We start from the raw sequence: 22,896 nt of genomic DNA on the forward strand, positions 1-22,896 counted from the left end.
AAACAATTACTTTAGAGCCTATCAAGTACGAACGAAATTTCTCTAAAGCAAAAATTACAGCTAACAGCTCTTTCTCAGTAGTTGAATAGTTCAACTGAGCATCATTAAGGGTACGGCTTGCATAATATATTGCATGCAATCTCTTCTCAACTCTTTGTCCTAATACAGCTCCAACTGCAAAATCAGATGCATCACACATTAATTCAAAAGGTAAATTCCAATTTGGAGGCATAATGATAGGTGCAGTTGTGAGAAGAGTTTTGAGCCTTTGAAAAGCTGCCAAACATTCATCATTAAGATCAAAATTTGCATCTTTGGCAAGCAAGCTACACAATGGTCGAGAGATCTTAGAAAAATCTTTTATGAATCTTCTATAGAACCCGGCATGTCCTAAGAAGGATCGGATCTCTTTCACTGATGTGGGAGGTGACAACCCGCTTATCACATCTACTTTGGCTCTGTCAACCTCAATGCCTTGACTGGAAATCACATGACCTAAAACGATTCCCTATTGTACCATGAAATGACACTTTTCCCAATTGAGAATTAAGTTGCATTCCCGGCATCTTTGCAAAACTAAAGACAAGTTGTTAAGGCATGAATCAAATGAATGACCAAACACACTAAAATCATCCATGAATACTTCAATAAATTTTTCTACCATATCGGAGAAAATACTCATCATGCATCGTTGGAAGGTGGCCGGGGCATTACACAATCCAAATGGCATACGCCGGTAGGCGAAGGTACCATAAGGACATGTGAATGTCGTCTTGTGTTGGTCTTCAGGAGCGATGGCAATTTGATTGTATCCTGAATAGCCATCCAAGAAGCAGTAGTAACTGTGACCTGCAAGACGTTCAAGCATTTGGTCAATAAATGGTAATGGAAAATGATCTTTTCGGGTGGCGGTATTTAATTTTCTATAATCAATACAAACACGCCATCCCGTTTTGACACGAGAAGGAATAAGTTCATTTCCCTCATTTCTTACAACAGTTATTCCTGACTTTTTAGGAACCACTTGGACCGGGCTGACCCACTTGCTATCGGAAATAGGATAAATTATACCCACATCCAATAGCTTCAGAATTTCTTTTCGGACTACCTCTGTCATGATTGGGTTTAACCTGCGTTGAGCATCCTTTGTGGGTTTGGAATCAATTTCCAGTAAAATTCTATGCATGCATCTTGTTGGGCTTATTCCCTTGATGTCCGCAATACTCCAACCAATTGCTCCCTTGTGTTCTCTTAACACTTGCATCAACTTCTGTTCATTTTCCACATTGAGATTGCTAGCAATAATCACGGGCAATGTCTCTGTTTTACCTAAATAAACATACTTCAAGTGGGATGGCAATGGTTTGAGCTCTAACTCGGGTGCCCTGTCAAGAGAAGGAACAAGTTTTTCAGTATTGACTGGCAAAGGTATAAAATTTGGAGTGTACTTACGTGGTATGGCTGGACATGCATCAAGGAATTTCACAGCCTCAAGTAACTCATTATCAACAATTTCAGCAACTTGAGGATTTTGTGTCAACACCTTTTCTAATGAATCTGTACCATGAGTACTATTAAATGTATTTTGCACAATATGACACAATGTATCAATACGAAAACATTCATGTTCATCATTGGGGAGTTTAAAGGCATCATAAACTTTGAACTTTATTGTTTCCCCTTGAACTGTCATTGTCAATGTTCCTTGTCGAACATTGATCACAGTATCTGCAGTGGCCATGAAAGGGCGGCCAAGAATCAATGGAAGATTCGCACCCGGAATAGGAGCTTCTTCCATCTCTAGCACCAAAAAGTCAGCTGGTAAGATGAGATCATTTACTTTCACAAGTACATCTTCCAAAATTCCTCTTGGATATCTCACTGATCGGTCCGCCAATTGAATGCTAACAGAAGTTGGTTTAAGATCACCTAAGTTAAGGGCTTCAAAAACAGAATAAGGCATCAGATTAATTGAAGCACCTAAATCAAGTAAAGCTTTGTCAAACAATTTATCTCCAATTATGCAAGGAATTGTAAAACTTCCTGGATCTTTCAATTTGGGAGGGAGCTTCCTTTGCAAAACAGCAGAAGCTTTTTCCGTTAGTGCAACCGTTTCATGATCTTGGAATCTCCTCTTGGTGGTACAAAGGTCCTTCAAAAACTTTGCATAACTCGGAATTTGCTTGATTGCATCCAAGAGAGGAATATTGACTTGCACTTTTCTGAAGGTTTCCAATATTTCCTTGGCTTGTTGAATTTTTTTGGAACTCATAAGCCTGTGAGGAAAAGGAGCACGTAAGATTTCTTCGTCAGTAGGTTCACGACTTACCTTCTCCTTTCTTGCCCTTCTTGCAAGTTCATGCTTTGGGATCCACTCGGATGAAGAAGCTGCTTGCTTATCTCTCTCTTTGTTGCTTTCATCCTTTTCTTTAGGCTCAGCCACTTGTTCAACCTGCATGTCATCAACATTGTGAATCAAATCTTTAGAACCATTTATTTCACCAATTACCTTACCAGTTCTCAAGGTAACTGCTTGAACATGCTCACGCCCAGTTGGATTAATCTCTGGTTGGCTAGGCATCATACCAGGTTCCCTTTGACTCAAAGCTTGAGCAATTTGTCCCACTTGATTTTCTAGATTGGCAATGGCCTTATCCGTTTTCTGCATGTGGGTGTCATTCCTCTGCATGTAGCTTTTTGTCTCAGTGATGAAACTATCTGTGTTTCTAGCCATGGAAGCAACAAGTTCTTCCAAAGATTTTCCTGTAGATTGTGGTTGAGGTGGTGGTTGTGGTGGATTGTAGTAGTGCATTTGACCATGAGGTGGGCGAGTATGTTGTTGACCATGAGGTGGGTGAGTTGGCCCTTGAGGTGGTTGAGTTGGCCCTTGAGGTGGTTGAGTTGGCCCTTGTTGAACATTCGAATTGTCACTCCACCTGAAATTTGGATGATTTCTCCACCCCGGATTGTATGTTTGTGAGAAAGGATCATTCTTAGGCCACTGATTTCTTTGAAATGAGCCCACTGCATTTGCTTCCTCATGTGCCAAGGGACAATCCTCAGTGTCATGACCAATTGTGGAGCAAAATGCACAAACCTTGGATGATCCCGGTGCCAATTTCTTCACCATGTTGGTTAGGTTTGCAATCTGAGCTTCCATACTAGAAAGGGTACTTACATCATAGGATTCCCCTTTTCTGACTGGTCTTTGCCTTGAATTATATTGGCGAGCATTTGCAGCAACAAGATCAAATATTGCTCGCAGTTCTGTTGGAGTCTTGGTCATTATAGTTCCTCCTGCAGCTGCATTCACATTGTTTTGGTCCGCTTCAAAAAGTCCTTCATAGAAGTGTTGCATTAGAAGCCAAGCTTGTATGTTATGATGCGGACAAGTGATTAGAAGTTTCTTGAAACGGTCCCAATAATCCTGGAAGCTTTCTCCCGGCCTTTGCAGAATTCCTGTAATCTGACTTCGGAGTTCATTTTTCCTTTGTGCTGGGAAAAAATGTTGCAAGAACTTTGTAGCAAGATCCGTCCATGTTGTGATGGAATTTGGAGGTAGATAGTGAAGCCATTCCTTTGCTGTATCCTTCAAACTAAATGAGAAAAGTCTCATTCTTATCTCATCACTACTCATGCCTTCAATCTTTATTGTGGAACACACTTCCTCAAAGTCTAGGATATGTGCATTAGGATTTTCTCCAGGATTTCCCAAGAACTTAGGCAATATGTGTATCATGCCCGATCTCAACTCAAAGTTTTCCAAAGTGCTTGCGGGATATACTATGCAAGATGGTTGTCCAGTTGTTGGCGGTGAAGAGTATTCTTGCATAGTAAGTTCCGCATTTGCAGCTGCTGCCGCCATTGGTGAAGGTGGAGGTGACTCGACTTTTGGTGAGCTTGGTGATGATGAAAATGGCGAGAGTGAAAAAGGCAATGGAGTAGACACAGCTAGTTGGATGTTCCTTTCTCTCAAAGCTTGAGCTTGGATATCTTCTACAGTGCTATCTAATGAAATATCCAAATTCAGAAGGGACATAAGCAAAATGTTCCTGCAATAAGAAGAAAACAAAAACAAACTCAAATAAAATGAAATGACAAACAAAGAAAAAAAATGAAAATAAAATTAAGTACTCTAAATATACTCAAACAAAACATATAAGCAACCGTGCCAGTTCCCCGGCAACGGCGCCAAAAATTGTTGCATTCCTAAAAGGACACAATTTAATGTGCAAACAACCAATTAAAAATACCCGCAAGTGCACGAATCTATCGAAGTATAGATTGTATAAGTACGGGGTCGATCCCACGAAGAACTTGTCGGTTGTCTATAAGTTCTAATTCGAGTACAAAAAGAACATTTAACTAACACACCACAATGCACAAATGAAAATTTTAAACTAAAAAGAAATATAAAAGAAACAAACAAAACAAAACAAAAAAAAAGAATTGTGCTGTGAACAGTGACCAGCGACCGGTCGTTTGTTAAGAGCGACCGGTCGTTTTTTTTTTGTCTGGCGACCGGTCGTGAGGTAAAAGCGACCGGTCGTTTTAGTACAGAGTCGAAACTTCAGAATTGTGTGCTGAGCGACCGGTCGTGAGACACTAGCGACCGGTCGTTCATGGGCAGAGTCGTTTTCTCTGTTTTTCCAGTTTCAACCTCTATCCAGTGTTTTGCCTATAACTTTCCAACCGTACGTCCAAAATTCACGTTCTTTATACGGTTGAATTCAGCACAGAAAATAGAAGAACACCACGCGGACCAAAAGTCCAAAACAATTACGAAAACAAATAGAATTTAGTAACAAAGACACGTAACGTGTCAAACACGCAACTCACACACACATTGGGGGGGGGGTTTTGATTTGTTTGAAGTAACCTATTTCTATTGCATGAAAGTAAATGGACTTTGAAATTAAATGAGAATGGCGGAGATGAATTATCAAGATGTGAAATCAAAATGTAACAAACACTAGGGTTTCGGAATCCACCCTAAACAATTCTACCCAAGTTCATGAATACTCAAGTAATGAACTCTAAACGTGTTGATGAAGATGTTCGCAATCAAGACCATGGGTCGTGGCTCAAGACGCATTGATTCTCTCTAATATACGTAAAGTGCATGGTTCGTGCTACAATACTTGTGCCCTCCTCATAACCGAACCTAGGTATGGTTCGTACTTCGATTCAATTACAAGGAGAACCCATTAAGTTCAAAGAGAATATGAACATCACAAGAATCCTAATAGCATGGTGTTTACATTAGGTATTCAAGAAACCAATTCACATAGATGATTCTTACTTCATCCATTTATTGCTTAGGATAACATGAGGATACACATAATCCCAACAATCTCAAGAAGCATGCTTTCAAAGGTGATCAATCAAAGAAGAACATACATCAAGGATAGATTAATTTGGTGAATTGGAATTCATCAACAATATCTAGAAATTCATACACTCAAGCATCAAAACAAAAAGGTAATCATGTTTAGGGCTTCAACCTAAGCCCTAGCTATGGAGTTTAGTTGCTCATACTTATTCCAAATACAAACTCAAAATGAAATTAGAAAGAGTTTACAGATTTTCAGAAAATGATGAGAGCTTCAAGATCATCAATGGTGGAAGTCTTCTTCTCCACTTTTCTTGGCTGCACCTTGGCTTTCTCCTAGCTCCAAGCTCTCCAAAATCTGCTCTCAATTGTGTAGAATGATAGAATGAATTGGCTACCCACGTTCAAAACCTCTCCCACTTCAGATTGCAATTAACTTTCCATTGCCCATCAATTTCCAGCTCACAAATATAATATAAAACTCATACTTTAGTTAAAGCCTTTGCCCTTGTCCCCTTTGCCATGATGAAGCCTTGACTTCACAAAGATGCCAAAAGCTTCAGAAAATATCTCATTTGCAAAGGTAATTCCTTGTTACCAAGAGTTATGGTAACAAGAAATTAAGATGACACAAAAGAGGTAAAAGCTGGCCAAATCCGGATTTCCAGAGCTGTGGTAACATGCTGGATTGGTTGGATAGGCAATACTTGTCCAATGGAGCTCAAATTTGGATATGTTGTAGTTAACATCCATTGGAACAAGTCTCATGAAGATCATGACCTCATCCGAGCACCAGAGCATGTTGATCCCAGGCCAAGAAGTTGACCTACGAAAATGAACAAAAACAGAATTTATGACTAATAATGCACTTTTAGCTCATTTTCATCCCAACCAAGGTAAAACCTATTAAAACACAAAAAAGAAGTAAAAAGCTATAAAATTTCAAGAACTAACTCAAAATAGTGGGTGAATAACATGAAAAATCATGTGTAAAAATGAACCAAACAAATTGGTGTAGAAAGTGGGCTATGAGGTGTTGTGGGCCTGGTTGGATTGAAGGTGTATGGAGGATTTGTTGGTGGAATTGTAGAGTGAGTGGGCAGAAGTGTGTTGTTGGTGGTGGGTGTGAGAAATGGGAATATTGCAAGCGAAGTGCTCGTGCCATTTCAACATCGCAACTGACCAAAAACTTGTGGTTGTCAAAATCATACAAACAATATGCCTTTTGCCCGAAAGGATAGCCCACAAAAACACATTTACGAGCTCAATTGTCGAATTTATTGGTGGGTTGGAGGTTAGTAGCATAACATAAGCAACTGAACACACGAATGTGTTTGTAAGTAGGTGGTGGTCCAAAGAAAATTTCATAGGGTGTTTTGTTGGTTAAAACTAGTGTAGGGAGACAATTAATAAGGTAAGAAGCAGTGAGTACACAATCACCCCAAAATTGAAAATGAAGGTTAGCATGCAAGCGAAGTGCTCGTGCCATTTCAAGGAGATGCCGATGTTTTCTCTCGACAACTCTATTTTGTTGGGGTGTATAGGTGCAAGTGTGTTGGTAGATGACGCCATTCCCCCCCCCCCAATTATCGACACGAATGACTTTGATGTTGGTGTTAAATTGTGTTTTCACAAAAGAGAAGAAAGATGTAAGCAAATGTTGTATCTCAGATTTTAATTTCATCAAATAAACTCATGTAGTTCAGGAATAATCATCGATGATAGTTAAAAAATATTTGGCACTGGAGTGAGAGGCAACTTTGTGTGGTCCCCAAATATAACAGTCAATTAAATTAAAAGGCACAATACTATTTATTGAACTGGAAGGAAATCACAATCTAGTTTGCTTAGCTAATGGGCAAAAATCACAAATATGTTTAGGAAGGGAAATATTAGAAAATTACTTGGATAATAAACGAAGTTTGGCATCGGAAGGATGTCCCAATTGAAGGCGCCACACATTATTTTGAACAGTCACATGGTAGGTGGAAGAAGAGTGAATATGCGAAGTGAGGTGGTGCAGATCAAAGTAATACAAATTCTCATGCCTGTTGCCTAATCGAATCATCTTCTACGTGCACAAGTCATGTATATAACAAAAGGTAGGAAAAAAACAAACAAAACAATAAAAGGATTGAGTAAGACGTGGTACGAACAGAAGATTAACGTTAAAAGAAGGAACACATAAAACATCAGTAAGGTGAAAAAGAACATCAAATTGTATAGTGCCTATTGAAGTGATTTGTGCTTTATCCCTGACCCAATTGGTGGAAGAAAAATGTGTGAAAAAGTGGTAAAAAGATTAGGAGAGTGTAATATGGTCAGTAGCGCCACTATCTATGATCCAGACATCCGGTAAACATGTTTTGGCATGAAAACTAAAGCAAAAAGAAAATTTCAGACCTGCAAAATTTACTTGTGTTGGATTAACATCCTCCTTACCAACGGCATCCATTATTTGCATGTATTATTTGCCTTCACTTTCAATGCTCTTGGATTAAGGTAAGTTTCATGTTATTTGATGGAAGCACTCTTAGTTCTCGTATATTTGGATCTATTCGAGATACTTGGGTCATCTTGAATTTGTCCTTGGCCATTCATTTATTTGTAGGGTTTAAACCCTCTATACTTAAAATTGCACTCTTGCCGACATGTGGTATCTATCTACCTTCATATTTAATTACTTATATATATTAGTTTGTGCTTGTTGTGTGTAATTTTATGCTTGCATATGAGTTTTGGTGATTTTTTGGGTCGTTTGGTCAGAGAGAAATGGTATAATATTTTAATGCAATGGATTTCTTATGGGACATGGTCAGTTACTAGGCAATTGCTTTAGACTTTGGTATCTAGAAAATTTAGAGATACTTCATACTTTTATAATTATTGTGGATTGGGTGGTTGCTGTTTCTTTGCTCAGTTCCCTTCATTAGGAATTTATGTTGATATATAAGATGATCCAGTTAATAACTATAGTCTCTCGGTGCAACAAGTGCAGCAAGATTTTGAGGATGAAGTTGTGGTGAGGAAACTCCTGTAGAGGAAACGTATGCTTCATTTTCAAAATGAGGTAAACATTGTTCAAGAAACACCCGTTGTTTTGGTGGGGGAATTGGTGGGAGAGCCTAAAAAGAAAACTTATGCTTCTATAGTATGTGCCTAAACCCATGTCTCCTACTACTTCTATATGAGCATGTGTTTATTTCCCTGTTTGTGCCTTTGTGTGTGTGCTTTTCCTTGGGTGTTGGCAGACATTGCCTTTGACTATATTGCTATTGTGCATTCATCTTGTATTCAGTTATCTATCTTCTCATATTCTGTTGAGTACGTATTAATAACTTATGTTTTATTGTTTTGTGGTTTGTGACTGGAAAATAATAGATGTAAGTTGCTAAAAGGACGTCTACACCAACAGTAACTCCACAACTGGATTGCACAAGTGCTCAAACTGTGATACACGATCTGCCCAATTTTGACATTTTTGCTAGGGGAGATATGGAATGTGTTTTGGTATGTAGAGCTGTGTGCAAGGGATGGAAGAAGTTAATAGCTAATTCTGAATTCAAGAACACCTGACACATGAGGAATGTCTTAGTAGGTCAAAGTGATTTTGTAGTAGTACAAAGTAGCAACGAATGTTGCTTTTCAATCTTTAATACCAAGTATTTTCATAAGGATTTTGATGTTGAAATTCTTGCAAAAAAGAATTCAACATTTTTTTGCTATGGGGCTTGGTCTGCATTTTTGCTATCCCTTGGATAAATTTTGGGAATCCAATATATATACTTAATATGTCAATAAGGAGGTACAAGCAATTTCCCGACTACCCAGCCCTCTAGAAGAAAGCCAGTTTTGTTACCCTGGGCTTCGGACTTTATGATCAAAAAATGATTACAAAGAGTGCGAATTTTGAGGTTTGTAAGAGGTTCCTTTGTTGTTCAGATTTACAGCCTCAAAGTAATGGCTAGAGAACAATTACTGCAGCTCATTCGATTTCACAAGTAGCACCATTTCCTGAACCCAAGTCGCTATCACTGAATGGGGTGGTGTGTTGGCTTGTAATGGAGTCTTGTTCCCCATTCATTGTTTCCTTTCATCTGGAGCACGAGGAATTTCGAAAGATTATCCTTTCTGATGGGTTGTCAAGAACATTTTCGAAGTTCAACTTACCGACTATTGAAGTATTCGAAGGATATTTGTCTGTGTTGGTTACATGAAAGATGGAAATATATGGTACTGTGATGTCTGGATTGTGGAAGCAGCAAATGCTTGGAGAATCAATCGCACTTTTCGACTGCCAAGAAGTGATGTAATAGCATGACAGTTAGGAATCAGAAAAGATTATAAGGTCCATTTAGTAAATAGAGCCCGCAATTTGGTATACCCGAAATTGTTCTTGTTATTATCTAAGACTCAATATGCATACTCAGATCATAACAAGAACAGTTTTGGATATATCAAATTGCATGCTCTATTTACTAAGTTGATCTTGTAATCTTTTTTTATCCCTAACTAACATGCTATTGCATCACTTCTTGGCAGTCGAAAAGTGCGATTGATTCTCCAAACATTTGCTGCTTCCAAAATCCAGATATCACAGTACCTTGTATTTCCATCTTTTCTTGTAACCAACACAGACAAATATCCTTCGAATACTTCAATAGTCGGTAAGTTGAACTTCGAAAATATTCTTGACAGCCCATTAGGAAGGATAATCTTTCGAAATTCCTCGTGCTCCAGATGAAAAGAAGTAATAAATGGGGAACAAGACTCCATTACAAGCCCACACACCACCCCATTCAGTGATAGGGACCTGGGTTCAGGAAATCGTGCTACTTGTGAAATCGAAGGAGCTGCAGTAATTGTTTTTCGGTCATCTACTTTGAGATTGTAAATCTAAACAACAAAGAAACCTCTTACAAACCTCAAAATTCGCACAACTTTGTGATCATTTTTTGGATCATAAAGTCCGAAACCTAGGGTAACAAAGCTGGCTTTCTTTTAGAGGGCTGGGCAATCGGGAAGTTGCTTGTACCTCCTCATTGATAAATTAAGTATATACATTGGATTCTCAAAATTTACCCGAGGGATAGCAAAAATGCAGAGCAAGTCCTAGAGCCAAAAAATGTCGAATTCTTTTGTGCAAGAATTTCAACATCAAAATCCTTACGAAAATACTTGGCATCAAAGACTAAAAAGTAACATTTTGTTGCTACTTTGTACTACTACAGAATCACTTTGATCTGCCAAAACATTCCTCATGTGCTAGGTGTTCTTGAATTCAAAATTAGCTATTAACTTTCCCTTGCACACAGCTCTACATAACAAAACACATTTCATATCTCCCCTAGCAAAAATGTCTCAAACATCACATCAATGGGCATATCGCAATCTGAGCACTTGTGCATCCGATTGTGGAGTTACTGTTGGTGCAGACATCCTTTTAGCAACTTGCAACTATTATTTTCCAGTCACAAAACATAAGTTATTAATGTGTGCTCAACAAAATATGAGAGCTACGGTAGTGCTAGCTACGACATCGTCTTCGAAATTAGGTTTAGGGATTTTGTGGATTTTTGCCGAAGTATAGGCATTCAATTTCTGCAGAGGAAATGGTCCAATTGAATTAAATTTGGGCTATAATGGAGTGAGCCCATTCCATGTTTGGACTTTCGACTTTTGAGACTCACTATATTGAAAGTTAAAATTGTTCGTTTCTTTCCAAATGAGGCCATTTTTTTTTTCTTTTTAAAAACATTTTGTGGTAGAAGGGACTTGAGGCGACTCAAACTTTGACCCTCAAAAAAGGAATAGGCATAACTTCTTCTTTATTCATTTATTCATAACTTTTTTAATTATTTTTATGTATAAATAAAAATTTACTCTTAAAATTGTCTACATAAAAACAACAAAAAACTGTTTGGTGATTGTGACAAGACCCACCTCGAATTCCTCGGAATCCGGGACGAATCCCGTGAAAGTTCCGGCACCTTACCGATGCCGAGCCCACTTACTAAAGACACGAGACTTTCTATCGAAATTTCGGCAGAGTTTCCTTCGAAAATTGGACATTTCCCAAAATTTCTCAACCTGTTAAAATCACATTTAATAACTCTAACTGGCAACATGCACAAGTTACAAATCATGCAGTTTACATAGATGGCCTCCAGCCTCACAAATCAAACCCTAGTACATGCGATAAATGAGCAATCTAGGAGTTTCAGTTTACAAACGATAACAAAGTTAAACGGGAGAGGAACAAACGAAGTTTAAACTATTGAGACTCGAGGTTCGGAAGCTCAAGGCTTGACTCTGCTGCTCAACTCAGTCAACTACTGTCTAGGGGCGCAAAATAGAAAAGTGTGAGTAGACAAAAACAAAGTTTAGTTCGCAATTGAAACCAACATAATATAACCCCACCGTTTAAAAAACGATGCCGAAATCCATATGCATTCAAACCATCATGGATATATATATATATAAAGTTTGGTCAAAACCATAACGAAATTCGGAATCCCATAAAGATAATTAGTTTATCAACCCAATCAAAACTTTCATACTAATCCCAAACCATTCTCTCAAACTGGACAGATGGAGATGAGTGCAACTTACAAGCGAGATGGACGATCGAGAGATCGATTGAATGTTGGATGCCGATTCTTCCTGTCCTTGGATGCCGATCCTGAATAGAAAGAAGTCGAGACTCGTAAGGTCTATGGAACCGGTGTGGAACCAGCCTAAGACCCTCCGATGCCGAAGTAAGTTTGTTGTTTTAAGAGCTCTTGCTGTTGACCATATAGAAGTATAAAAGTCAAGCTGAAAAGTCTTACCCCTGTATTGTAGTGGAGGGGTCTATTTATAGAGGGCATTTAGTATGCTCTTAGTGCTCATTTTCGATGTGGGACTCGTGGGAGGGCCTTCTGAGGTCGACACGAGTCCTTAGATATTTTGGGCGGATACTTCGAGGCTGATTCTCTACAATCGGTAGGGGATGCCGATTGTAGACGAGTTGGGCTCGTAATGGCTGTTCGCAGCTTTGAGACAATGCCATCGGTGGCCGATGCCGATTGTCCGAGGCCTTGGGTACTTGGGCGAGTTTATAAGATCCACGTGTCGTTGTACGAGTGGAGGGTCAGATATGGTACAAACAGCGAGAGAGGAAGTATCCTCAGTGATAAATAAGAATAAACGAATAGTTATATATATGTACATAATATAAAATATATAAACATGTAAATAAATATATAAGTATGACATCACCTAGTTTGTACCAGGGAAACAATCCAACCGGGAAATTGTTTGACTAGTCCACGTGGAAGAATCCTCAATTGACCATATGGCTAGGGAACAAGCCGTCCAACTGGGACTAAGCTCTCCAACACGTACAACAAAATCCTTAATACTCGTACGCCTGTGACAAGTCTACGAAACACCCCGTCAAGGGTGCCCAGGTTCCAACATATCCAAGTATCTCAAATTCCAAGTATCATGAGAGGTACACAGGGTAGTGCGTATAGCACTTCAAGCTGACATACTAAAATCCATTTTCTTTGTGTATTCTCACATCAACACCCCACGTACCCCACACATAACCAACCATAGCTAGAAATTCTCAAAATCCATATATATAAATTCAAGATACTCAAATATGCCAAAACCCAAATATATTGCAAATACTTTACAAAAATATTAAATTCAACAATTGAATATATAATGAATTCAATAAACCATTAAATCCATATGCATAGTTTTTCCATCATAAAACAATGCTTATTATTTGAAAACAAAGTCCACTCACAAATAGTCCAATGCTGCTTGACCCTATGAGGGTCCCACCTTCTACGTGCGAGTAACCGAAGTACCTATTTACAAACACAAGCGCTAGATTAACATAAAGTAAATAAAATTCTAGTTTTCCCGGGTTTCAAACAAGTGTACGAGGAACGAGACGTTCCTAAAGTCCAACTATGTATTTCAGATGATGGGATAGCCTCGGAAGAAGCTCGGTCAACCGGGCGGTCAAACTTTCCATAATGGGTCAACTGGGCCCAAGGGGCCCACGACCTCCGATTTCTGATTCTGAAGCTCCTATAGGTTCAACAAGGTTTAATAAGCATGTCCTGCAAGTTTGGCCTGAATCGAACTGTCGGATCGCTCACGATTGCATGATCGGACGGTTATTGTTTAACGCAAATTTTAAGTTATTGAATTGGAACATTCGGGGCTCTGATTCACGATCCGCGAATTCCTACACTATCCTAGGGATGCCTAGATCAATATATATTAAATTGAAGTCGATCCAAAGATCCGAACATGTCGAACCCAGATAACCCCTAATATGCGATATCCGATCGACGGTCAAACAAAAACCAAATTCAAATCCGAGCATACCGTCGTGCTCGGGACAACATGGGGATCATTTTAGGACCAAGGGAGACACCCAAATAGTGCCCACACGCGCCGACAACACGTGGGTGTCCAAGGCGATTCCAGCGATTGGAAAATCTCCAAACCGCGGTCAAGACTTATACCTACATTATTAGGACATTAAGTGGAGTAACTTTTGTTCTTAGGCCAACCCCAAAAAGTGCCCGGAGATGGCTGGAATCAAGGGTCGAAACCGGCCAAAACTTCAATCGCTTAATTGACAACCAAAACGCAGAAATTGATCCTAAACAACCCAATCATTAGCTAGAACACATTGAGAGGATGAAAAAGCATACCTAGATTGCAAAATTTGGTAGCCGAAAACATCCGAACAAGCGATGAGAAAAAATGATCAAAACCGGCATCGTTTTTGCAGTTTCCGGCGGTGGCGCTGGCTGTTGGTGGCTAAGATGAGGTAGAACGAAGAGATGAGATCACAGTGGTCCTTTTGGTTTTGGGACCTGTGCCACCCAAAATGGTGGTCGGAGTTGGGCGGTGGCTTGCCAAACGTGGCCGGCTGTCACCGTTTTTGCGAGAGGGGGGGTTCGCGATGGGAGAGAGAGAAATGGGAGAGAATTTGATTTTTAGTAACCCTTTTCAAATTATTTACGATTTTGCCACTACGTTTCTTTTGATCGTAACTTCTTCGTTACAACTCCGATTCGAGCCCACTACATGTCTACGGACTCATCTCGATACGATCTTCGCAAAAGCATCCTTTGTTTCCCCCAAATCCTTCCGAATTAAAAAGTGACCAAATTTCCCCTACCTCGAGGGCTAAATTGTAATTTCACTATTTAATAAATTAATTTAATTAACGAATAATTAAATTTTTGGGTTCGGATGTTACATATTGCATGACAAAAAATTAAGGGTTAAATACCTTTTTGGTCATTGAGTTTTACACAAAAATTCAATTTGGTCACTAAGAAATTTTTTTAGCCAAATTAGTCATTATGTTTCCCAAAATTTACAATTTATAGACATTTTGTTAATTTTCATTAATTTCAATTTTTAATTTTATTTTTTAGAAAGCACGTTCAAGTCTTCTTCCTTTAACTCAACGAGTTAGGTTATTGTGTTATTAATATTTTTAAAAATTGGGGGAAATCTTGGGTTGAAATCGAATATATGATATATAAGGTCACAAATTGGATGTTATATTGAAGCTTGAATCGATTGAGTGAAAACCGTATTGTGACTTCGGATGACAAGGAGATGTAATCAAGGTGATATAGCAACAAAATATATTGGTAAGTTGTTGATTTCATTATAATTTGGTTTGGCTTTTTTATTTTCCTTATACCTCACAATTTCAATCAACCTAAGATTTCCCCCAATTTGCTAAACCCTAATACCACAATATACCCTAACTTGTTGAGTTAGAGGAAGAAGATTGAAGGTGCTTCCTAAAAACAAATAAAGCACTCAACGAAAGATAACAGAATGTCTATAAATTGTAAACTTCAGGAAACACAATTACTAGTGACCAAAAAAGTATTTAATCCAAAAATTAATATGCAATTAATACATATTAATTTTTGATTTTTTTTTTCTTGAGAACCTTTTTTATTGAGAGGGACGATAACATACTAACTCACACACACTACACGATGCTAGGACTCGGACTCAAAACCTCTTCAAAGAGCAATTACTCCAAACCACTATCCTGAATTTTTTTATTAATATAAGTAATAGCCTACATTAGACTATTCAAGGATCATACCGTATATGCAATTAGTATAAAGTTCGCTCATGAAAAATAAAGTTTAATTAAAGTATGACGTGGCACAACCCAGGCCGTTGCATTTCCTTGGAATGTTTGTAATTTTGTAACGCTGGTGGACGATGATTGCATACCGTCCACTCAGCAGCCCTTTGCAGAATTCAAAAGAAAGGACAAACATTTTCTGCATGCCTCCAAGTTCCAACTTCTCATTCGTTTTTTTCCTCTTTCGGAAATTCAATTTCAACCAAAGAAAACAAGTAGAAGCAGTCCAACTTGAAATGAAATACAAGACTGACAGTCCACCAGCTACTTACTGGTTTCCTTTCCAAGCCAATAACCCTCTTCACCTCCCTCATTTCTCTGCAACAATCTTCTTTGAGAAAGAAAGAAGAAGAAAACAGAACAGAGCATCAATCAGCAGAAGATGTAAGTCTCCCAATCTTTTTATCCTTTTTCTTTGGTAGATATATAATTTTGCTGCATACCAATTTGAAAGCTTCTTCCTTTTTACACATATGGATATGCAGGGAGAGTGGGCTGAAGCCAATGGATGCTGAGCAGCTCAGAGAGAATGCCCACAAGATGGTAGATTTCATTGCTGATTACTACAAAACCATTGAGAATTTCCCTGTTCTCAGCCAAGTGCAGGTTTCAACTCTCAATTCCATCTCTCTAATATCAATTCTGATTTAATTTCCAATTACCATTAGCATAACGCCATTCAATTTTGCAGCCGGGATATCTCCAGGAACTTTTACCGGATTCTGCACCTACTCATCCCGAGCCTTTGCAACTTATTTTTGATGGTATAGTTTCAATTGGGTTCCCCATGTTCTAGATTTCACTGCATACTTATTGCAAATGTGGTGTTTAGGATTAAAGTTTCTGGCCTGATTATGTAGAATATATCACTTTTTGTAAATTCTCTAAAATGCTGTCTTATACATGATAAATGTAATATCCATGCTTGGGCTAGAGTGGGCTCTAGCCCAGTGTTTACTTTGGAAAGAGAAAAATTAGGATTAGTTGTGTAACTGTAAACTCAATCCAAAAAATAATTAAATAATAGCCCACCGCTTTTTTAAGAAAGCAACCCACATCTACAGCCAAATACTTTAATACTTCAATTACTAAAGTTTCTTTTTTTCTCTCTCTCTTTTTTGGTTTATTCAGCTTTTGATTTGGCTCAAATAATGTTTATATGTCTCTCTGATTTTGTTTTTTCAAATTTATTGATGTTGCTTCTTTTGGAAATTTTGAAATATGAACCCTCCCTAACTAAACCACTCCGCTGAGCCAAAGTCCCCGAGCTTTAAATTGTTCTTCATCTGAGCCTCTGAATTTTGGTTTCTCTAGGTTTTCTTTGTTTGTTGTAGGTTTCTTTGTTCACATATCTTTATGAAAATATATTTTTTTAATGAATTCTGAAAATAGTTCTTAATTTGAAGGAAATATACTGAATTAATGAAAAAGTATACCACTTTCATTCATTTGAAGGAAATATCGCTATTGGACCAAAAAAAAAGAGGGAAATATCGCTATATATATATATTTGTTTAAAAATAGAGCTTATAATTGATCCCAACACACACACACAAAATTAGCCCAGCCCCTGTAAATATTCCTGGGTCCGCCATTGAATGTAATTTGTGTGGCAGAAACATGTGTGAAGAACAAAACTTTTATGCGATTGCAGACATTCAGGCTAAGATATTACCAGGGGTTACCCATTGGCAGAGCCCAAATTTCTTTGGGTACTACCCTTCCAACAGCAGCATTGCTGGATTTTTAGGTGAAATGATGAGCGCAGGCTTAAACGTTGTTGGGTTCAGCTGGATAACTTCTCCTGCTGCGACTGAACTTGAAATGATCGTATTGGATTGGTTTGGTAAAATGCTTAAACTACCCGAAGAATTTCTTTCAGCAGGTGAGATGATCGATTTTTACACAAATATATTTTTTTAATGAAATTCCAAGTGAACATTTTTCCTTTCGTTTTTCTCTGCCAAAAGTTGAAGAAACTTGTGTTGTGTTACTGCGGTGGAACCGTATTGAGCTTCTCGACTTATGATCGAACATCTTGTTGCAGGAAAAGGTGGTGGAGTGATACAAGGCTCAGCAAGTGAAGCTGTTCTTGTTGTTCTGTTGGCAGCTCGTGATAAGATTTTGAGGAGAGTAGGAAAAAATTCCCTTGAGAAGCTTGTTCTCTATGCATCTGATCAAACACATTCAGCTTTGCAAAAAGCTTGTCAGGTATCTTCCTAGTGTGCTCTACTATTCTTTCTTTTCCCGTCTTTTTTTCCTATGGTTTTCAGCAGTCTAGTCTTGCTTGCTAATCATAATGCCTTTCATTTTTCATAAGATTTATTGTTTAATGGCAGATAGGGGGGATCCATCCCGAGAATTGCAGGCTGCTGAGGACTGATTCTTCTACTGATTATGCCCTTTCTCCCAATGTACTTAATGAAGCGATTTCAGACGACGTCACCAGTGGTTTAATTCCATTTTTCCTCTGTGCGACAGTAAGAAACTGAAAAACCTTTGATGCTAATGTTGTTATTTGACCACAATGAAATGTTCACTAATGTTGTGAGGAGACCAAAGAGGTCTTTAAATTTAATTAGTTTCTGAAGGGCATAAGAATGGTAACTTGTATGCAACTAAATATGAAATGTATGGAATCAATTTTGTTTTAAACAAAGCAAATAATTTAACTATTGAACATTTTCACACACAACCCATTACGAGTCAAACCCATTACAAGGGTTGGTGCATGTGTTGATAATGGAATACGGTTTACCATAAACTCATAATAATATTTCGAATTTTTTTTCATGGTTTTATATGTTGTTATTAGAATTCTGGTTAACTAAAGAAACTTTGCATTTGTACTTTCAGGTCGGTACTACTTCATCAACGGCTGTTGACCCTTTGCTAGAACTGGGAAAGATTGCAAAGGTAACAGTTTAACTGTAAAATTTGCTTTAGACCATTAAAAATGGTTCTTCATTGCCAGCAAATTTTATGAAAAACCCTTTTAGATTGTGTAAATTTGACTTTTGAAATATAATTTTTAAAGTTTTTATTGACTTCCTGCTTAGAATATGAGATTCCATATGCCTTTTCTATTGTTGAGGCGTTGTTAAGGCAATTTTTTTTAAGGATGTTTGGAAACAAGATCTAATCAATGACATTAAAGATTTACCTAGTTTAACCATAATTGTAATGCTTTGCATTTTCCCAGAGTAATGAAATGTGGTTCCATGTGGATGCTGCATATGCTGGTAGTGCTTGTATATGTCCAGAGTACCGCCATTACATTGATGGTGTTGAAGAGGCAGACTCATTTAACACAAATGCACATAAATGGTTTCTCACGAACTTTGACTGTTCAGTGCTCTGGATCAAGGTATGTCATTGTCATGGTGTAGCTGTGCACATTGTTTGTATGCTTACTAGTTTTTTGGTTCCTCGCAGTTTTTCCTACTGCTGCTCTCCCTAAGAATTACATGCACCGTTACATCAAAGATTCATGAACTCCATTATCACCCTTGTCTTCATTATTTGAAACTTAAGAACTGACTCAAATACTTTTACATGAATTGTACTTCTCTGTAGTCAACTTCTAATGGAAGCATTTTGATTTTCTTCATGCATATGACCTTGTCAAATGAATAGGATGCAAGATTCACTGTGGCTTGCTATGGCAGTCCTCTTCACTAGTGTTTTGATACTTCATTCTTTCATTTTTGTTGTTCTTGTGGCAAGAAACACCTGATTTGTTGGTTGTCTTATGGCCTCAGTGGCTATAAATCCTGCTAATACCAGTAACCTTCTTTTCCATTAAAGAATAATAATCATATGAATGATATGTGTAAACATTTCAGATATCTTGGCTAATATCCATCTAAAATCATTTATGTCTTCACTATATTCTAATAATCCATCAGGAAATTAGTATGATCCACCTGATTAAGACTGTTTTCCGCTATATGATCAAATATCAGTTTTGTGTAACACCTTTTGTTCTCATTTCCCAGTTCTTGTTATTTATTAATACAGTTGTTGATGCGTCTATCTGCCGATACTTGTTTCATGATAACAGGATAGAAATGCTTTGATCCAGGCTCTGTCTACAAATCCTGAGTTCCTAAAAAACAAGGTAAATATGTTCCTCCATTATTTTCTTTACTATTAGGTACCAACAAATTAATTTGGGCAGGTGAATTCTTTAACTGTGACAGTTGATGCCCAGCCAACAAAAAAATACTGCAACAGGTTTGCACGTTTACTGATAATGTTGTTGATACTACAGGCCTCTCAAGCAAACCTAGTTGTGGATTACAAAGATTGGCAAATCCCACTTGGACGTCGGTTTAGGTGTGCCTTTGAACATTTTATAGCCAAATAAAACTTTTTTGGTTTGTCTTAGTACACTACGATTTAAAGTACTCTTTTTCTTTGAGAAGGCAGGTTTATTGACTAATGTGTTTTTACTGAGCTTGAATTATGAGAATACTTCATATTGTGGAAAGAAGAATGTTTCACTTCACATTATACCACATTTATGCCCTTTCAGATAGTTATCATGCTTTATAATCTTAATCATTGACTGCTGCTTCTAGATCATTAAAGCTATGGATGGTGATGAGACTTTATGGTCTGGAAAACCTACAATCATATATAAGAAACCATATTAATTTAGCTAAACACTTCGAAGAGCTCGTTGCTCAAGACCCCAGATTTGAGGTAATGGTCTTCTTCATGAAGTGTCTTTTTTCACCGCTATCTATTTACAAGTTGAATATGAAAATTTCATGCATACCTAATCGTGTTGTCGATAATTCACAACAACTCACAGATTGTTACTCCGCGGCTATTTTCGTTAGTTTGTTTCCGTCTTCTGCCCCCTCATAACGACGAAACGTGTGCTACTAAACTGAATCATGGCCTATTAGATGCTGTGAACTCAACCGGGAAGATTTTTGCTTCTCACACGGTAAGCTCACTTTTTACTTTATATTGTCATACACATTGATGCTGTTTTTCGTATCCTGGTTTTAAAAAATTATGTAAATTCAGTGTTGCTGATGACTACCAACATATTATACAGGTCCTGTCAGGGAAATACTTGTTACGTCTTGCAGTAGGAGCTCCATTGACTGAGGAGAGGCATGTGAATGCAGCATGGAAGCTTTTGCAAGATGAGGCTTCTGCCCTTCTTGCGACTCTTTAGTAAAAAGATTTTCTTATTTATGCAAACAAGAAGAAATTCTTGTAAAGCACAATAATATGTTGAATTCTCCTTACTTCCGAGGAGAAGTAACATACATTATTCGGGTACTTTAAAAAAAAAATGTAAATATGCACAATATTTCTACGTACATATTTGCTAGAATACTTCAATATATATGCATTTATAGAAACCTGATATGAGAGGAAGCTACATATGTTTGTTCCCTCGATAAATTATATGAGGTCAAAGTTCAAAAGTTCAATTTATGCATTACTTGTAAGACTTGAGGCAGAAGTTGATCAAAGATGATGCATTTTATGAACACAATGCATCATCTTATCTTATTTGACTTATGAGGTGGAGATCTTGTGCTAGGCCAATTAAATTTGTATATATATATATATATATATATATATATATATATATATATATATATATATATTTCTGGGTAGATAGATTCTCATGCAAAGTATAAACTCAGGTTCTTATTTCTGCACCACCCAAAATGGCATAAAGAGAATTGAAATTTACCTTTGGCATACTGCTTAGCATATGCACCAATTTAAAACAGAGAATAAAATCCTCAACAAGATAATTTCCTCACAATCCTCAACTTGCCTTATCTCGGATCTTATGGACCGATTTTACGGAGACAAGGATGAGAAAATTCTCAGTGAAACGTAATCTTGTGGAGCATAAAGTTTGATTGCAATATGATCTATAAGCAAGTGGAGGGACATACGAAAATTTCAAGCTTAATACTGAATATTGGTCGCTGGTCAATTGAGATGCTTATGCTTCTGTGATCATAATGTGTGACAGATACTAAAAGCAACTCTTGGCTCTGCTTCAAATCTATTTGGCATGAGCCAAGGGAACATGTTCCAAACTCCAAACTGGTCATTTTCAGTGATTGAAATAAAAATGTCTCTTTGGAATGTCCTCAACTTCTAAGGGATAAGGCATGAAGTTTGTTTTTTTGGAATTTTTTTGGGGGAGAAGTGTAGGAATGGTAGGATGGTGATGCTCTGGGAAGCATCATCTGGAAATATTCCATATCTGAAGTTGGTAATGGAAGTGTGAGATTGACTACAAAGATCTCCTTTTGGAATGTTCTCCCAACTTCCTAAGGCTAAAGGCACCTTTTTTTTTGGTCTGGAATATTTTTTGGGCAAAATCTTCATCAAGAATATTCAATCTAAATCTTATATTCATTGTTAATTACCTTTATATCCCTTCATCATGAATACCTAAGGTGTGGCCCAATATTATAGAATCTGCCAATGTGCTTGAATTGACTTCGAAAATATCTTTGGTTGGAAAGGTTTGAACAAACTAGCATCCTATTTTCAGCTTTACCAAGTAGAAAATTATTCCAATATATCATTAATTGATTTTTAATGAAAATTTAAATCTAGATCCCTATTTCTTCAAATGCAAACCCTGTTGTCCACCTTCAAAGATTTTTCTTTGAATGGGATACTTTAAAGCTTTTTTGCCCTGTTTTTTCGAGGACATAACCCGATAATTTTGTACTTGTTTTCACTCCTCATCAATAAAAATTCTATCACCTTTGTGTAAAAAAAGCCTTTTTTGCCTTGGTTAATTATCGAATTCCAAAATAAAGTAGAAATTGACATTGTTTTGGTTGAAGGAGCATGTGTGGAATATCTGTTTTTCTGGCCGACATACTTATAGATTCTAACACAAAACATCTGTTTAAAATGCTTTTGCCACGCATACATAACATGAGAAGAATCTGATTTCTTTCATTTTTTTTCTTTTAAAAACCCAATGGGAATATAAAATTTGTTTGCACTGCAGAGTGACAATAAAAAGATATATACTCATGCTAGGGAGACCAACTTGGGATACGAACTTATGTACCAACTCTCTAATAGAGGTGGAGCCCACCAATACAATAGGTCCTACGCTCTATTAGAGAGTTGGTACACAAGTTGGTCTCCCTAACATTTTCCATACTTATATGGCTAGACGAACATCATGGATCGCAGACAATGCACAATTTTCCTCTAAGCCATTAGATTCAATACATTGTTTTGTCATAAAAAAAATGTATGATCTTCATTATCAACGTCTAGATTCGAATCCAGCTACCAACAATCCCCTTAGTAGGTATTTGTAAAAATTCAAAAAAGGAGCTAAGATCCC

At 37.5% G+C, this 22,896-nt stretch overlaps 1 protein-coding gene and 1 non-coding gene across 3 annotated transcripts; both read left to right on the forward strand.

Moving 5' to 3' along the window:
- Window positions 1-3,374: 3,374 nt before the first annotated feature.
- LOC148292676 (small nucleolar RNA R71) lies at window positions 3,375-3,481 on the forward strand. Its single transcript, XR_015827246.1, has one exon. It is a non-coding gene; the product is annotated as a small nucleolar RNA R71 (small nucleolar RNA).
- A 12,503-nt stretch (window positions 3,482-15,984) lies between these two features.
- Window positions 15,985-20,914, forward strand: AAS (Pyridoxal phosphate (PLP)-dependent transferases superfamily protein). Of its 2 annotated transcripts, XM_021975613.2 has the most exons (12): window positions 15,985-16,136; window positions 16,222-16,294; window positions 17,185-17,415; window positions 17,578-17,741; window positions 17,870-18,010; window positions 18,387-18,446; window positions 18,733-18,897; window positions 19,594-19,650; window positions 19,804-19,868; window positions 20,114-20,237; window positions 20,350-20,487; window positions 20,602-20,914. In XM_021975613.2, the coding sequence occupies exons 1-12, from the start codon at window positions 16,035-16,037 to the stop codon at window positions 20,722-20,724; spliced, it is 1,443 nt and encodes a 480-aa protein (XP_021831305.2). In that variant the 5' UTR covers window positions 15,985-16,034; the 3' UTR covers window positions 20,725-20,914. The 2 variants fall into 2 exon arrangements, with proteins under 2 accessions (XP_021831305.2, XP_021831306.1); XM_021975614.2 differs by lacking the exon at window positions 15,985-16,136 and having other exon boundaries at window positions 17,147-17,415.
- Window positions 20,915-22,896: the final 1,982 nt, after the last annotated feature.

This window comes from Prunus avium, chromosome 8 (assembly GCF_965620075.1).
Source record: "Prunus avium chromosome 8, drPruAviu1.hap1.1, whole genome shotgun sequence".
NCBI lineage: Eukaryota > Viridiplantae > Streptophyta > Magnoliopsida > Rosales > Rosaceae > Prunus > Prunus avium.

What these genes read in the sequence shown, in the direction of transcription:
- AAS (XM_021975613.2), top strand. Translation starts at nt 16,035, where the DNA reads ATGGATGCTGAGCAGCTCAGAGAGAATGCCCACAAGATGGTAGATTTC. An exon ending in TTTGCAACTTATTTTTGATG is followed by an intron (nt 16,295 to 17,184) that starts GTATAGTTTCAA and finishes ATGCGATTGCAG; the next exon opens with ACATTCAGGCTAAGATATTA. An exon ending in CTCAAGACCCCAGATTTGAG is followed by an intron (nt 20,238 to 20,349) that starts GTAATGGTCTTC and finishes AACAACTCACAG; the next exon opens with ATTGTTACTCCGCGGCTATT.